Below are 18,169 nucleotides of genomic sequence, written 5' to 3'. Positions count from 1 at the left end.
AAAAAATTTAAAAAAAATCTAATTTGCGACCAAAAAAAACTTTTGTGAAGTTTTTATAAAAAACGTCAAGTTATATTCATTTTCAGGTGTTTTAGATTTTTTTGAGAATAATGCCCACGTTTGCACATTTAAAAAAAATATTTCGAAAAGCTGAGGAAAAAAAAGATATGACCATGAAATGATATTTTCTCAGTGCCCTCATTTAGATCACAGATATCTCAGGAACTAATGGTTCGATCTCCACGATATATCTTTTTTTTTTTTGCTTTTTTGAATTATAAATATATTATAAATCGATCAAAACATTCCTTCAAAAGATACTTATTTTTGAATTTTAATACCATTTTTGTATGGAAATTTATATGAACCAGGCAAAATGTATTTTGAAAGAATGAGGAAAGCATTTAATCAGTTTCAGCCAGTTTAAAAAATATATAAAAATGGATTAAAACGCTAATTTTAGTTAGAACTTCTCTTCTGACAGATTTTTCGAAAAAAAAACAATTTGTATGCTTTTAATTTTTTTATCTCAAAGGGGCAAAAATTCTACAAATATGACACCTTGATTGAAAAATAAGCCCTGTACCATGATTTCTAAAACTAGGCCAATGCAAATTTTATTTCCAGATTTTTTCCCAAGTTTCGTCAAATGTGGCAACAACAAAAATATGCTAAAAGTGTAAATTTTTATTAAATTTGTAATTTTTTTTTTTGAATAGATTGTTTAAGAGCGAGTTTTTCACCGATGTGAAACAGGTTGTATCGAGGTGCTCCGATTTGGATGAAACTTTCAGGGTTTGTTTATCTATACATGAGATGAACTCATGCCAAATATGAGCCCTCTACGACAAAGGGAAGTGGGGTAAAACGGGCTTTGAAGTTTGAGGTCCAAAAAACATGAAAAATTTTAAAATTGCTCGCATTCCCGTAAAAATTTATCAATTCCAACTCTCTTAGATGCATTCGAATGGTCTTTTGAAGCCCTTCAAAATGTGCTATAGACATCCAGGATTGGTTTGATTTTTTCTCATAGCTTTTGCAAATAACTGTTAAAAATTGATTTTTTTAAAACCCTAATAACTTTTTGCAACAGCCTCCAACACCCATACTCCCATAGGTCAAATTTAGGGAATTTCATGAACTATAAGCAAAAGGTATTAACTTTTTGGCCAATCGCAGTTTTTCTCATAGTTTTTCGATTTTTCTATAACAAACATTTTACAACGTTAGTTTTTGCCCTGTAGACCATCTTAGCGTCATTTTTTGGTATCAATTTTGTCATATTCGGAATCCTCGGACAATTTTACGTAAGTTAGAATTATTGGAGTTTTAAATTTTATTGGAAAAAAATCCATTTAGAATGAATTAAAATATTTTTTTACAATTTGTCGGATTAGGGGTTAAACGTATATTCGCCTACTTCATACAGCATTTGACGTATTGATCACAGGGTGAATAATATCTATTTCTTTTTTCAATAATGATTTATTTAATTATTTTTGAAATCAAATTTACAACTCCAATACTTCTAACTTACGTGAAATTGTCCGAGGATTCCGAATATGACAAAGTTGAGACCAAAAAGTGCCGCTATGACGGCCTACAGGGCAGAAACTAACGTTGTAAAATGTTTGTTATAGAAAAATCGAAAAACTATGAGAAAAACTGCGATTGGCCAAAAAGTTAATACCGTAGGCTTATAGTCCATGAAATTCCCTATATTTTGACCTACAGGAGTATGGGTGTTGGAGGCTGTTGCAAAAAGATATTAAGGTTTTAAAAAAATCAATTTTTAACAGATATTTGCAAAAGCTATGAGAAAAAGTCAAACCAATCCTGGATGTCTATGGCCCATTTTGAAGTGCTTCAAAAGACCCTTCGAATGCATCTAAGAGAGTTGGAATTGATGAATTTTTACGGAAATGCGAGCAATTTTAAGATTTTTCATGTTTTTTGGACCTCAAACTTCAATGCCCGTTTTACCCCATTTCCCTTTGTCGTAGAGGGCTCATATTTGGCATTGGTTCATCTCATGTATAGACAAACAAACCCTGAAAGTTTCATCCAAATCGGAGCACCTCGATACGACCTCTAGAACAAACCGAGCAGAATCTACAAATACTGCCTCTTAACATTTATTTTAGCAATTTCAAGCGAAAAAGGCTTTCTGATCTTTTAACAAATTATGAATTCTGGGATAACAAACTATGCAAGGATTTTTTCATATTTGTAGCAAACTGTCAGGGATGTTGTGAATGAATTTTGCTAAAACTTCGGGTAATTTTTAGAAACTATGTTAAAACACTTACCCAAATATTTTAGAGATCGTTGGTCAAAATCGTATTTTTTTACGAAATGGACAATAACTTTGAAACGATTATAAGCAGCTAAATTTTTCAAAAAGCATCTGAATGTAGGAATATTGTGATACTTATATGCCAAAAATTTCATTAGGTTTTGTTGAAACACGAGCAAATACCAGCTAATTGAATTGGGAGTTAGGTTTGACAAATCGTCCAATATCATATACTTTTGACTGGTACTGTATCAAGCTTTTTGTGCTACTTTTTACTTAACATTTTAGGATTGTAATTTTATTTCTTTGTGTTTGCGTACCTCTTACCCGGCAAATATTTACTGATAATTTCCCATTGCAAGAATACAAAATGATGAATTAGGCAGTTTATTTTTGAACAAAAAGAAATCAAATTTACTCAAATCGTTTGGAGACAAAGTTTTACATTAATTCTTGGTTTTGGCTTATTACGTTCAATTTTGTTTCTTTTTGTCAAGAAATATAAATTTATTCATTGGAATCTCAAGCAACAAAAATAGTTTCAGGAGTTCTACAAGAGCTCTTCAAGCCTTTTTGTCATTTGGACTGTAAATCTGTTGACAATAAAAAAAGAGGTTTTGTGATTATTTGAGAAGGACCCATCAGTTGGCGATCCACTCAAACGGGCTTTTCCCTCCAAACAAAACAAAACAAAGAAAACTACAGCTTGGCAATTTGGACCGCGGATGGATAAAACTCTCTTCAAATACTCTTCCAAACTCTTAAAAGAGGATTGAAAGGAATTAAATCCTTCCGCGTTCCAAATTGTTATGCTGTAGCTATCTTGAAGAGTCCTTCTAGACCTCTTGAATCTTGCCAAATGTTTCAATTTACTTTTGATGACATTATGTTACAATTCATAAAACTCAACTCACCTTCCAATAACTCCCACCAAGGTCCAAACGATAAAAGCCTGGGGCAACCTGCTCGTACTACAACCATCGCTCCATCTGCTCCATGTCTTACTCCTCCCCCTACTACTCATCGCTCAGAAGAGACCCCCACTCCTGCTTCTTCCTCCACTATTGATTCAAACACACAAGTCCCACTTTTCCTGCTGTCCTGTATCCTGCCGGACATTACTCCATGGTATCACCGAGCTTACTTTCAATGTTTTTCCTAGCGATAACTGTTTCGTTTGTTGAATTCGCATTGCAAAGAACTTATTTTTCTGTTCACTGGAAATTTAAAAATTTCCCTCGTAATTTTCACTTCACCGCTGTCACCTCACCTTCCACTTCCGGATCCGCTAGCAATGTAATTACTACTAGACACTGCGTTGCAGGGAGCGTCGCTCGGCCTGTGTGATTGGAAATAACTGATTTTTTGCCCCCTTGTCGATATGTGTTTCTCTTTTTCCACCCCACGTCGTCGGCACACACATACACACGCACACACACACAAAGATTCACACGTTTTCGTGTCTTGCAGCGGCTTGTTTCGAAAAATTTGTTGTTTTCCTTCGATTTCTCCACTCTCGATTATCTCCGTTTTTGGACTGTTCTCTACACTTCTTCGACCTCCGCCTCGCTCCTACTCCAGAATACCTCCTTGCTGCTGGTCAGCAGTTTACCACCACCACCACCACTTACTCTTCAGCAGCACCGACACGAGGGTAGCGCAACTCAAGGTGTGATCATTTTGGACCCCATTAGAGAGAGTGCTGAGAGACTTGAACGCGCGCGCGCGCGAAAACAAGCGATGAACCTCGCATTCGGGTGGAGGACACTCACTGCGAGGTCATCGGGACGGGGGCTTTGGGATCGAAACTTTTCGGAACCAAGAAGACGCGCGCTCACGAGTTATAGTTGTTGATTTTTGACGAACTGCCGCGCGGCCGCGGAGAAGAGCTCGATATTTCAAAAGCGTTGTTGGCAGCCGCGACTCTCGATGGTCACTAGCGGCCGGGCGGCGCCCTGGCCAAAGGGAGCGCACAGACTTCCAAAGATCATCATCATCTCGCGGGGTTGGCGCGCTGCGCTCGAAGAAAACGATAAAACCCTTGACCGGTGATGATGGCGAAGAGAGGGACCCCTCTAACAATGTGAAAAAGAGATAAAGTACGAACCCCATCAATTATATTCAAATTGAAGGGAGCAGCAGCAGCTTGCGCGAATAGAGGTCTTAAGGTTGGGCATTTCACGTTCCCAAATAGACTCGTACCAGTAAACGGTTTTCTGCTATTTGGGGTCATAAAAGCGCCATGTTGTTTTTCTTCATTTCATTTCATTTCTTTTTTAGGGGGGTAGGAAAAACTGGAACCTCTTACGCACACAGAAACGCAAACGCCAAAACGATCGATATAATTGTGTTGGTGTGTGGCTGTGGTTAAATCTCTGAATGGTGGTGGGTGGTCGATCGTCGTTTCAGGCGGATTATGGGTTGTTCGATTGGAATGTTGCCTTTGCTGCGGAGGAATCCCGTTTGAAAGTGATACGCGTTGAGAGCAAGGCTTTTCAGCGGTTTTGATTGGGGTTGACACGGCGTCAATGAGCGTGGTGTTGGTGGTGGTTTGAGGTTGCGAAATGGAGCTTGTAAGAGATTGGTTGATTGAGGTGATAATTGGTTAGGATGTTGTAGAGGTTCAGTAACGGTAAATAAATTTATTATATCAATTGATTAATAATTCAACAACTTGCATCAATACTAAAAACAACTCAATGTTTTAAAATCTTAAAATTCTCTTTTCGATTCTATTACATTGTAATTAAAGGGGGATGTGCGAAAATTCACAAGAAGTTGTAAATTCTTGTGTCTTTCGATTCTCAGGAAATTCGGTTGAAATTTCCAGGAATAATGATATTTTTATACATTGTTGCAAATTAAGGAAATAAACAAACTAGATCAGATAATTTACATAGCTAGGAAAAAAAAGTTCAGCATTTTTTCGGCTTGATGCTACTTAGAAAAATTGAAAATAACTATTTAAAGTAATCCTGATTAGGATTTTATGTCGACTAGCGTTGTACTGGATTTTCAATCCAGAGGTCATTACGATTCTCGTAACGGGATAATGAAGTTTTTTTGGTGATAAATAAAGACTAAATTCAGTTGATAAACGTATCAAATATGAGTATGACTATAATTGCACTTTTGAAATAACTTCTAAACATGAAATTTTAGTTTAGTTATAAATTCATTGTTCTTTATTTGAATCAAAAATCAATCTGGTGTTGATCGAGAAGATGGAGGGGGGTGCAAACAAAAAAAACTTAATTTCAAACTTCAAGCCTAATCTTTTTTAAAATCTGTTATCAGGACATTAAAATATTCATTTTCTACTAGAAACAAAATAAATTTGAAGACATTCCGAGATACAGCTTTATGAAGTAAACATTAAAAAAACGGGTGCCACAATATCTCAACACTGCTTTGACAAAATCGGCTCAAAATATTGGTGAAGATTCGTTTAACTGGTCCTGTCTGCATGACGAAAGCCAATTTTCAAAATTCTTATTTTTAAAAAAGATAAAAAATATTTTCATGTTTTTCATATAAAAATCGAACGTTTTGCCTTCCTCACTGAGGTAAGGCTATAATCCTGCTCTAAAAATGAACTTTTTATTAAAGGCTCGAAGACCCACCTTCATATATACAAATTGACTCAGAATCGAAAACTGAACAAATGTCTGTGTGTGTATGTATGTATGTGTTCAAAAATCTTGCCAAGTTTTCTCAGCACTGGCTGAACCGATTTTGATCGAACCAGTTGCATTCGACTTGGTTTAAGGTCCCATACATCGCTATTGAATTGTTTGAAGTTTCGATAAGTAGTTCAAAAGTTATGTATAAAAATGTGTTTTCACATATATCCGGCTCTCAATTATATGCATGTAAACGATGTCCGGATCCATCATCCGACCCATCGTTGGTTAGGTTATCGAAAAACCTTTCCAACGAGTCCACAACATTGAAGATCTGGCAACCCTGTCTCGAGTTATGACCACTTAAGTGATATTTATGTACTTTTTTGAAGCCGGATCTCACTTAAATGCATGTAAACGATGTCCGGATCCATCATCCGACCCATCATTGGTTAGGTAATCAAGAGACCTTCCCAAAGAGTCCACATAATTGAAAATCTGGCAACCCTGTCTCGAGTTATGACCACTTAAGTGATATTTATGTACTTTTTTTGAAGCCGGATCTCACTTAAATGCATGTAAACGATGTCCGGATCCATCATCCGACCCATCATTGGTTAGGTAATCAAGAGACCTTCCCAACGAGTCCACATAATTGAAAATCTGGCAACCCTGTCTCGAGTTATGACCACTTAAGTGATATTTATGTACTTTTTTGAAGCCGGATCTCACTTAAATGCATGTAAACGATGTCCGGATCCATCATCCGACCCATCATTGGTTAGGTAATCAAGAGACCTTCCCAAAGAGTTCACATAATTGAAAATCTGGCAACCCTGTCTCGATTTATGACCACTTAAGTGATATTTATGTACTTTTTTGAAGCCAGATCTCACTTAAATGCATGTAAACGATGTCCGGATCCATCATCCGATCCATCATTGGTTAGGTAATCAAGAGACCTTCCCAAAGAGTCCACATAATTGAAAATCTGGCAACCCTGTCTCGATTTATGACCACTTAAGTGATATTTATGTACTTTTTTGAAGCCGGATCTCACTTAAATGCATGTAAACGATGTCCGGATCCATCATCCGACCCATCGTTGGTTAGGTAATCAAGAGACCTTTCCAACGAGTCCACATAATAGAAAATCTGGCAAACCTGTCTCGAGTTATGACCACTTAAGTGATATTTATGTACTTTTTTGAAACCGGATCTCACTTAAATGCATGTAAACGATGTCCGGATCCATCATCCGACCCATCATTGGTTAGGTAATCAAGAGACCTTCCCAACGAGTCCACATAATTGAAAATCTGGCAACCCTGTCTCGAGTTATGACCACTTAAGTGATATTTATGTACTTTTTTGAAACCGGATCTCACTTTAATGCACGTAAACGATGTCCGGATCCATCATCCGACCCATCGTTGGTTAGGTAATCAAGAGACCTTTCCAACGAGTCCACATAATAGAAAATCTGGCAAACCTGTCTCGAGCTATAACAACTTAAGTTATATCTGTGTACTTATTTTTCTGGACCTAAAAAAATAGCTGGAATATGTGTCCAAACCTCTCATATTACCCATTGTTGGTAAAAAGTGAGGAAGGCATCAACCACACAGCTAAAAAAGTAGTAATCCAGCTGCGTGTAAAAGACCTGGGTGTAAAATAAATATTGCATTATTTTATGCAATTTTATGTGATTTTACATCCTGAAATATGTAGCCCATCAGTATGGGAAACCTACTTGACCGAAATGTCAAGCTCATATATGCGTTTATCCATGCAGCTTTACATCGGTCTGATGGCCGAGTTGGCTTAGGCGCCAGTCCTTACTGTTGGTGCTGGGTTTGAATCCCGTCGGTTGCAACTTTTTTTTTGTGTGTTGCAAAAATTGTACATGCAGTGTGTAATATTAAGTGTTTATTTTGACGAAGGTGATGTGCATGCTTTAGCATGCGATTTTACCATCGGATTTTTTGCTGTGCACACAGGTGGATTATGTTAGTTTTTGATTTATGTATTTAAAAAAATGCAAAATTTCAAAATTGGTCTTCGTTGTGCACACGAGATATGTCTTGCGAGTCTTCACCCCAAATTTCAGCCAATTTTGTCCACCCCATCTTGAAATATCGTTCAGAGAAAAAATCTCGCAAAGCTTGACAGTTCGCTTTGGGCATGGCGAAATTTTCATCTTAAATCGTCTGTAACTTACACAGCAAAAAAATCCGATGGTAAAATCGCATACAAAAGCATGCACATCACCTTCGTAAAAACACTTAAAATTACACGCTGCATGTACATTTTTTGTAAACACAAAAAAAAAGACGACAAAAGACGACGGGACTCAAACCCAGCACCTAAAGTAAGGACTGGCGCCTTAGCCCGCTCGGCCATCAGACCGATGAAAAATGGAAAGGATAAACGTATATTTGAGCTTGACATTTCGGTCAAGTATGTTTCCCATACTGATGGGCTACATATTTCAAGGTGTACTATTACACAGAATTTCATAAAATAATGCAAATTTTTTTCAACATAACTAGAAATGCTTTTGAAATTTCTTTTAAAATGTAAGAAAACGACAGTCAATGTAAAGTTTGAAATAAGTTAGAGTTTCATGTTTTTCAATATATTACAAATTATCTTTAAGTCACAACCACCATCTGGGGAAAATCAGGACTACAGCATGAATAGGTAGGTACAGAAGATTTTAGAGCAATATGATTGGAAATCGGTGTACAAATTATTATGTTCTGTTTCTGTTAATCGATATCAATAAAAAAAAGCATTGTGCATTTAAAATGGCTTAAATAGCAGTCTTGACTGTGTTTGATTAAAAATAATCAAATATGATATTATTTTTGTTTATTTTAAAATCATGAATTTACGTCAATCATACCCATTTTTTTCAAAATTGAATGAAATTAATAAAAATATTTTGAAAGCGCTAGGCATTTTGGCGATCTGTTAACTAAAATTTTAAAATATTTCTTATATTAGAATGAATGAATGAAAGAATGAAAGCTAATAAAACATGAATATCATTGCAATGCAATGCAGTAAATCTGTTAACAATTACTAGGGTTAGTGAATTTTCACGATTTCGCGGACAGCGTGAAATTCGTGAAATTTGAAGATTCCCGCGAAATTCCGTGAAATTTATCAATTTTCTCAAATCAATTCATTAAAATAATAACATAATCAATATTTCATTCATAAAAGACTTTTCTAGTAAATTTAATTAGTTTTCAATTGAAAAATGTCATAAGAACCATTTGAAAAATTGTTAACAAAATCTACATTAACATGAAATTGATAGAACATTTACTAAGAAGTGAATGCTGCGAAAACTTAAATGATGTTAATAAAAATCAGTCAAAGAAAAAAATTATTCCCGCAATTTTTTTATAAACTCTGCATTTTTCAACCGAAACTTGTTTAATTTGATTGAACAAGTGTTTTGTGATATTTTGTTTAAGATTCTACAAATTTATTTTTTAATTTCATTGATTTTTTTTAGAAAGCAATTAAAAGCAAACATTCTTGTAAAAGTAACATTCAGTGAAAAAAGTTGTCTTTCCCTTTTCTTCCGGTCAATGATTTAACGGAGGAGCAAAAAAATAGATTGAAAAATTGAAATTCATTAGAGTAAAGAAAAATATTGAGAATATAGATTGCTATTTACTTGATACTCTAAAAAATATTTTATCAATTTTACTTAGGAAACTAACATTTTCATTAGCCTTTATAACAATTTAGTTATTATTTAATTTGAGATTTGAAACATATAATTTAAAAAGAAATAAAAAGACTCATGCTTGGTTATTCAACATTAAATTATTATTTATTAGTTAGTTTTTTTTTTATCTTTTAAGTCAACTTTAAGACAATTTCACCTGTTTAATTTTCACGATATTTAAATATTTGGGTGAATGGCTCCCGTGGAAATTTAAAAAAATGTTTGTTTTCTGTTCGGATTTAAAATGAAATTTTGAAGATTTCCCAAGTCACATTTTTTCCAGGAGTTCTACAAGAGCTTTGTGGTTTGGTTGAGCGTTTTAGCAGAATGCATTACTGTGAATACAAAGAGACGAGTTGTTCCTTTTAATTCCGCTATATATTTTAATATCTTGACAGATACGTATTTCGTCTACTACTTGCAGACTTCATCAGTGTTCTGTCGAGAACAGAACACTGATGAAGTCTGCAAGTAGTAGACGAAATACGTATCTGTCAAGATATTAAAATATATAGCGGAATTAAAAGGAACAACTCGTCTCTTTGTATTCACACTACAAGAGCTCTTCAAGATAGCTACAGCATAGCAGTTTGGACCGCGGTAGGATAAAATTCCCTTCAAAACTTCTTCAGGAGTTTGGAAGAGTACTTGAAGAGAGTTTATCCTACCGCGGTCCAAACTGCTATGCTGTAGCTATCTTGAAGAGCTCTTGTAGAACTCCTGGAAAAAATGTTACTTGGGTTAGTTACAGATAAAATTATTTTTGCCTATCGATTTTAAATTTTGTTTTTGAAAAGTGAGATGAAAATTCTAAAAATATTTTAAACGGGGCAAAATGTCACAATAAAAGTTAATTGTTAGATTGTTTTGTTGAATTTGGCTTTGATATGAAATTCAATAAAATGTAAAGGATAAAATAGTAGCAAATCAGCGAAAACTGTTTAGCTATATTAGTCAAACATTAAAAAAGCAGCTCAATAAATGACAATACGCATGCTCTAGATATAGAGCCCATCCATAAACCAAGTGGACTTTTTTTAAATTACTAAAAGTTTTTTTGAGTGTCACGTTGAACGTTAAGACTGTTTAAGTTTATTGAAAACATTATAAATAAAGCAAAAAGTAGTTTCCGTAAGTTTAGCTTATGATTTTGATAGTTATTTTAACATTTTTCACTTTCCGCGAAATTTCCGTGAAATTTGGTGTTTTGAAATTAAGGTCCCCGTGAAATTTGCAATTTTTGAGCGTGAAAAATCACTAAGCCTATCAATTACTAAGTATTCAACTTTTTATCTATTTCCGCACCAAAATCAGCAATTTCAATTTGTTTTCAGTTTCGGGAATTGCTAAAATACCCAGGATCCTGTTTTGGAAAAATCTCGGAAATTTTGTCTCGGGAATTCCAAGGATGGATGTGCGTTATACATTATTACCATAATGCAACAGTTCAGACTCCATTTTCCGAAGCTTCGGTAATCGAATCACGAATATATATATATATGCATATTTTTTTTCGTATTTTCAGATTTGGTTACATTAACCATCAAATTTAAACTCTGCGACCCTATTTTAGTCAAGTTTGAATGTTTGATTACCCTTAAAATAAAAAAATATGCATTTTTATCCAAATCACCACCATTTGGGCTGCCATCTTGGAATTAAAAATTAGAAATTACTCTGGAATAGCTTAGGGATCAAACAAAAACTAAACAATAAAAAATAAGACGGAAAAAAAATCTGTGGTGACTCGAATATTTGATTATCCGAAGAAAATTTTTTCTGAGGCCTTCGGATAATTAAATCTGGACAATGTGTGTGTGTGTGTGCAACCAACCAAACGGGACCACGCGGTCGCTTCTTACAAATTGAGTTGTTTCCATGTATTTATAGATCTTCATTCTATACATACAAATAACTCGCATAGGCATTTGGAATGTGTTAGCTCTGCCGAGCTTCGGTGACCCATTTCTACGCTGGCTAGCCGAGCGCGAGGTCCCTCAGCTTTTATCGACAAGCCCCGCCCTGAAGAACGTTTGCACCAATCGGGTTCAAACGTTATTTAGAACTTCCGAACCCTTGTCAAATGGACAAGGACCCAGCGCGTATATAGTTGATAGTAACAGTATTCCTAATTCCAGGCGTCGCTCACCAAGCCGTGATGGCCTAGTGGTTAGCATTTTTTGCTTACCAATCCAAAGGACGGGGGATCGAACCCCGACTCGGGCGACTTTGATTTTTCGTTCATGTTCAGTGTTTCAAGATTTATATTTCCTATACTTTCTCGTTGGGAGCAGATGGGAATCGAACCCAGGACCATTCGCTTAGAAAGCGAACACCGTAACCAGTCAGCCACGGCCGCTCCTGGATAATTAAATCTGGACAATATATCAAAAAAAATACGAGAGAAAACAATCCTAAATTTGATCTAACCGATCGTGGCCCTAAATTAAAAAAAAAAGCATAGAAAGTCCTTATGTTGCCCTCTGATTTTTCAATAAAAGTTAGGAGGAACTTAAAATAATTCATTGGCCTAATCAGTTTTCATCAAATCTACCTTTCAATGTTCTCAAAAAACTCCAGTTTCATCATAAATATTTAAAAAAAAGCTTTGGTCAATATATTCCAATATGTTTACATCAATTACAAACACGCTAAAGAAAATTTACTATTACATCTTTTAAATTTCCTTTATGTAGTTAAAATTTGAATATTGCAGAGCGTTGAAAAATATATTCAGGGCATTTGAAATTTAAGATGGAAAATAGAATAAAAATAATTGATTGGAATAATCGAAAAAAAGTATTAAAAAATTGAAAACCTTTCAATTATTTTTAACAACTTAAAGAAAAAAATTGTTTTGTTTATCATCATCGATAGTTTAGTCAGCTTTTTTCTAAGAGAAATAAAGTAATAGTTCAAAAAATAAGACTTTACATCAAAACCGTTGAGTCATTCCGTTCTCAAGGATTGTTTTGAAAAGACCATTTTTGTGTGAAAATCATTTGTTTATCACTTCATCATTTTAACCTCGAGTATCAACCACTTCTCTCATTTTGAACAAAACTTTACCACACCACTAGAGCAGGGGAGACCTTTTGAAAAATTCCCATAAACTTAAGTGGGTTCCCCTAAAATAAATGTTTCGAAAAAAGTTCAACTTTACAACCAGCTGTGAAAAGAATCTATTTGAAAACCCTTAATTTTTAGGCAAATGAATAGCGATTTCATCATTTACTGCCTTTTTTTTTAATTTTAAACGATGAATACGAAAAAAATATACATGAACAATGAATTGAAATTTGGATGATTGTTTTATTTTATATCTTCAATAAGTCTAGCATCTGACATTCCCTCTCATATTTATTCATACACCTCATTCACACTTTATTATCACTTGATGTATCCGAAATGGTCTTAAACTCACACAAACACCTAAAATGTCAATCCCGCCAAAAAACAAACCGGAACAGCCACCTTTCCTTTCGTCTCACCTCGTCAAACGCGCGACACCAACTAACGGAAAAACAAAACAAAAAACAAGAACAAAACATCCCACACAACTGACAACTCGTCACAGCGAAAATCCCTCACAAAACTCACGCTCACACGACTGATTGGCAACTGCCAATCTCCAACTAGACCCGAACCATGTCCCTTTTTTGTTTTGCTGCCTTATCCTGCCTACCAATAGAGAGGGCCAACCCAACCCGACCCAACTCCAGTCCAACAATCAAATCTCGCACACACGCGCGCGCAATCGATCTCACTTCTCCTACGACGAACGGAGCGAAAATGCGAAATTGCTTGCAACGAGAAACCGACGACAGGGTGCTCTTGTCGTCATCGTTGTGGCCGTCGTCGTCGTCGGTGATGCTGTCATCAATCGTGGCTGGAAAACAACCGCGCGCGCATTCCTTTTTCCGGAGCACTGCGAAACCTGCGAGTCCTAAATGTAATGCCGAGGATTATACGAACGCGGAGTCGTGTCGTGTGGTGGTTGGGAAATAAGGACGAAGATGAAAGGGAATTTCCGGTGGGGTAATCGTAGAAATTTTAAACATTTTTAATGTTTTTTATCGGAAATGATAAAAAACACCATAGCCAAAATAGTTTCATTAAATTTTAAATTGTCCTTTTATAATATTCAAAAGTACAACTACTTTAAGGTCAAATATACGGAATTCAAAATTGTCTTGATTAAAGACTAAATTTTATACATAATTCATCTTCGGATGAAATGTAATTATTGACTAATGATATTCATTTTAAACACTCGAAATATTTTCAATTTATTATCAAACGAACAATTCCCGTAAGTTTGCTTCACATATCACCAGAAAATCTATAAAAAAATAAAAATCAAATCCAAATTGTTCGCTCTACAGCGTTACCTTGGCGTTCTCGATTGCGAGATTCTTACTCGAAACTAGAACCAATCCAAACCATTTTTACACCCAAGCTCCCATCCACCCCAGGATTCAAACAGACGACCTTTGGATTGTGAGTCCAACTGTCGGCCAGCGACTCCACCTCGACAGGCCCCAGGGAGACTACTTAGGATAGTTCTCATGCATCTTTTTCTATCAATTAAGAATTGGTGAACTCTTATGAAAAGGATTCTTTAATTAGCGTTACGAAATTTCGACAATTTGTGTTTTTTAAGAGGAGAAAAGTGAATTTTGATTTCGAAAATCAAATATACATCACTTATGATTTGGGTAAATTTGCCGAATGAGAAGATAATTTACCTAACACATAAAAAAACCCATGAACAATTTAACGGTGCAAAAAAAAACTACTATCTTCATTATAATTCACACATTTTTTAAGTTATCCCCAAGCAGTTAATACAACTAAGCAATTCTCTCAGATTTCGGTCATTTTATTTTTTTTTGTATTTTTTTTTTTTAATCAGGCTGAAACTTTTTTGGTGCCTTCGGTATGCCCAAAGAAGCCATTTTGCATCATTAGTTTGTCCATATAATTTTCCATACAAATTTGGCGGCTGTCCATACAAAAATGATGTTAAAAATTCAAAAATCTGTATCTTTTGAAGGAGTTTTTTGATCGATTTTGTGTCTTCGGCAATGTTTTAGGCATGGATAAAGACTAGAAGATACACGTTAAACTTTTTTTTTGTTGATTTTTTATTCAACTTTTTGTTACTAAAACTTGATTTGCATATATTTTTTATTTGTTTTATTTTGCCTTCCTCACTGAGGTAAGGCTATAATCCTGCTCTAAAAATGAACTTTGTATAAAAACGTCGTAGACCCACCTTCATGTATACATATCGACTCAGAATCGAAAACTGAACAAATGTCTGTGTGTATGTGTGTGTGTGTATGTGTGTGTGTATGTGTGTGTATGTGTGTGTGTATGTGTGTGTGTATGTATGTATGTGACCAACAAACTAGCTCAAGTTTCTCGGCACTGGCTGAACCGATTTGACCCGAACTTGTTGCATTCGACTTGGTTTAGGGTCCCATAGATCGAGTTTTATACAGATTGAAGTTTCGATAAGTAGTTCAAAAGTTATGTATAAAAATGTGTTTTCACATATATTTGGATCTCACTTAACTGTATGTAAACTATGTCCGGATCCACCATCCGACCTATTGTTGGTTAACTTATCAAAAGAACTTTCCAATGAGTCCAAAACATTGAAGATCTGGCAACCCTGTCTCGAGATATGGCCACTTAAGTGATATTGATGTACTTTTTTGAAGCCGGATCTCACTTAAATGTATGTAAACTATGTCCAGGTCCAGGCCGGATCTAAAAAATTGATGAAACTTGTGTACAGCCATTGTTGTGAGGAAGGCTCCAACCACATAGATGGATTAAGTTAGTTTTATATATATATATATATATATATATATATATATATATATATATATATATATATATATATATATATATATATATATATATATATATATATATATATTATATATATATATATATATATATATATATATATATATATATATATACAGCAATTCCATTTGAAAAGAGCCTAAACCAAAAAAAAAGTTCTCCGATCGGGCTCAAAATTTTTCTGGGGGTTCCTTGGCCAAAATAATTAGACCCGTATTTTTTTGTTTGGCCATTAGGGTGGCCTACATCGTGCTAGGGTGGTTCAAAAAATGGCAATTTTCGTCATTTTTCGCAAAAACCACTTTTTTCTAAAAATCATATCTCCGCGCCATTTCATCCGATTTTAGCTGTCTTAGACGCAAAAGAAAGGTGATGAGTTTGGCTATTTGGGAAAAATAGTAAAAAGTTCCAAAAATCTAGCTTAACTATTGAAAAAGTCGTATGAAAACTTAAAATGGCGTTTTGACCGTGTCTGGACCAAAGAGCCTATGTCTGAAAATATTTTTATCGGATTCCTCGGAAAATTTCACATAACATATCAAAAAATTGGCGATGTCGAACCGTACGTTTTGGAGATACGATTTTTTGAAAATAAAAACTGCGTTTTTCGACGCGCCACGCGCAAAAACGGGAAAATGACGAAATCGGCAAAAAATCAACTTTTTTCACTAAAACTGCGATAACTTTAAAATTTCAGCGATGACCTATACATGTCTGGGTACCAAAATTTTCGTAATTGAGAGACGCAACTTTTGGTACCATAACATCTATAGGTCATCGCTGAAATTTTAAAGTTATCGCAGTTTTAGTGGAAAAAGTTGATTTTTTGCCGATTTCGTCGTTTTCCCGTTTTTGCGCGTGGCGCGTCGAAAAACGCAGTTTTTTTTTTTCAAAAAATCATATCTCGGAAACGTACGGTTCGACATCGCCAATTTTTTGATATGTTATGTGAAATTTTCCGAGGAATCCGATAAAAATATTTTCAGACATAGGCTCTTTGGTCCAGACACGGTCAAAACGCCATTTTAAGTTTTCATACGACTTTTTCAATAGTTAAGCTAGATTTTTGGAACTTTTTACTATTTTTCCCAAATAGCCAAACTCATCACCTTTCTTTTGCGTCTAAGACAGCTAAAATCGGATGAAATGGCGCGGAGATATGATTTTTTGAAAAAAGCGGATTTTGCTAAAACTGACGAAAATTGCCATTTTTTTGAACCACCCTAGCACGATCTAGGTCACCCTAATGGCCAAACAAAAAAATACGGGTCTAATTATTTTGGCCAAGGAACTCCCAGAAGAATTTTGAGCCTCATCGGAAAACTTTTTTTTTGGTTTAGGCTCTTTTCAAATGGAATTACTGTATATATATATATATATATATATATATATATATATATATATATATATATATATATATATATATATATATATAATATATATATATATATATATATATATATATATATATATATATATATATATATATATATATATTAGGGTGCCCAGAAAAAATGACCCCCTGCTCCACAAGCGGAAAACGGTTTTTTGGGTTATTTTAAGCATCTGTGTAAATTTTGAGCGAAATTGGTTGAGATTAACCCATTGATACTCGAGCCTAAAGTTGGTGAAAAAAATGTTTTTCATACAAAAATGACATTTTTAAATCGCTAATAACTTTTCAGGATCGAGTTTTACAGCTTTGGTATGTTCTACAAAGTTGTAGAGCATTAAATTTTCAATAAGAATCTCACTTTTGAGAATATTTGGATGGAAGTAGCGCACCGTGCAGACCAAACCGTAAGAAAGTTGAGTTTTCCATACATTTTTTCGATTTTTCCCATACAAACTTCACCTCCGAGTATCAATGGGTAAATGATGACCGATTTTGCTCATATTTGGCCCAGAGTCCTAAAATAGGTCAAAGAACAATATTCAGCTTGTGGAGCGAGGATTTGCAAACAAGTCCCATATTCTGGGCACCCTAATATATATATATATATATATATATATATATATATATATATATATATATATATATATATATATATATATATATATATATATATATATTATATATATATATATATATATATATATATATATATATATATATATATATATATATATATATATATATATTATATATATATATATATATATATATATATATATATATATATATATATATATATATATATATATATATATATATATATATATATATATATATATATATATATATATATGTTTATAGGACATCAAATGCCAACTTTTCAGAAATTTCTAAGTTGTGCAAAAAATCTTTGACCAAGTTATGAATTTTTGAATCCAAACAGATTTTTTTCAAAAAATCGAAATATTGGTCACAAAAACTTTTCAACTTAATTTTTCGATGTAAAATCCAATTTGAAATCAAAAAATATTCATGTGAAATTTTGATTGAATGTTCAAATAACAAGTTCAAAAAAGCAAACGAATTTTCTCAGCTTTTCAAAAATAGTTTTTTTCAAAAGTGGGCAAACATATGCACTAATTTTAAAAAAAAGGAAAAGCTGAAACTGTTTTCAAAAAAGTTACCTAAAAATAGCTATAACTTGAAAACGGTGCTCTTTATCCAAA

General features: G+C 34.2%; 2 protein-coding genes across 5 annotated transcripts in view; both read right to left on the bottom strand.

Annotated features, from left to right (window-relative positions):
• LOC120424990 (protein Wnt-10b) overlaps window positions 1–13,342 on the bottom strand; it is a 62,822-nt gene extending 49,480 nt beyond the window's left edge. Inside the window, exons 1-2 of one of the 4 annotated variants that reach the window (XM_039589359.2) lie at window positions 13,092–13,342; window positions 3,211–3,635 (exon numbers count right to left, since the gene is read on the bottom strand). In XM_039589359.2, the coding sequence (XP_039445293.1) occupies window positions 3,211–3,320 (110 nt within the window). In that variant the 5' untranslated portion in view covers window positions 3,321–3,635; window positions 13,092–13,342. The remainder of the gene's footprint in view (window positions 1–3,210; window positions 3,636–13,091) is intronic. The other 3 variants (XM_052707291.1, XM_052707292.1, XM_052707293.1) reach the window with 3 other exon arrangements.
• LOC120424987 (neither inactivation nor afterpotential protein C) overlaps window positions 1–18,169 on the bottom strand; it is a 120,839-nt gene that overhangs the window by 65,481 nt on the left and 37,189 nt on the right. The window lies entirely within an intron of this gene.

Source organism: Culex pipiens, chromosome 2, assembly GCF_016801865.2.
Source record: "Culex pipiens pallens isolate TS chromosome 2, TS_CPP_V2, whole genome shotgun sequence".
In the NCBI taxonomy this organism is placed as follows: domain Eukaryota; kingdom Metazoa; phylum Arthropoda; class Insecta; order Diptera; family Culicidae; genus Culex; species Culex pipiens.
Note: the sequence above shows the minus strand (reverse complement) of the source record. Positions and strands in the feature narration are given on the sequence as shown.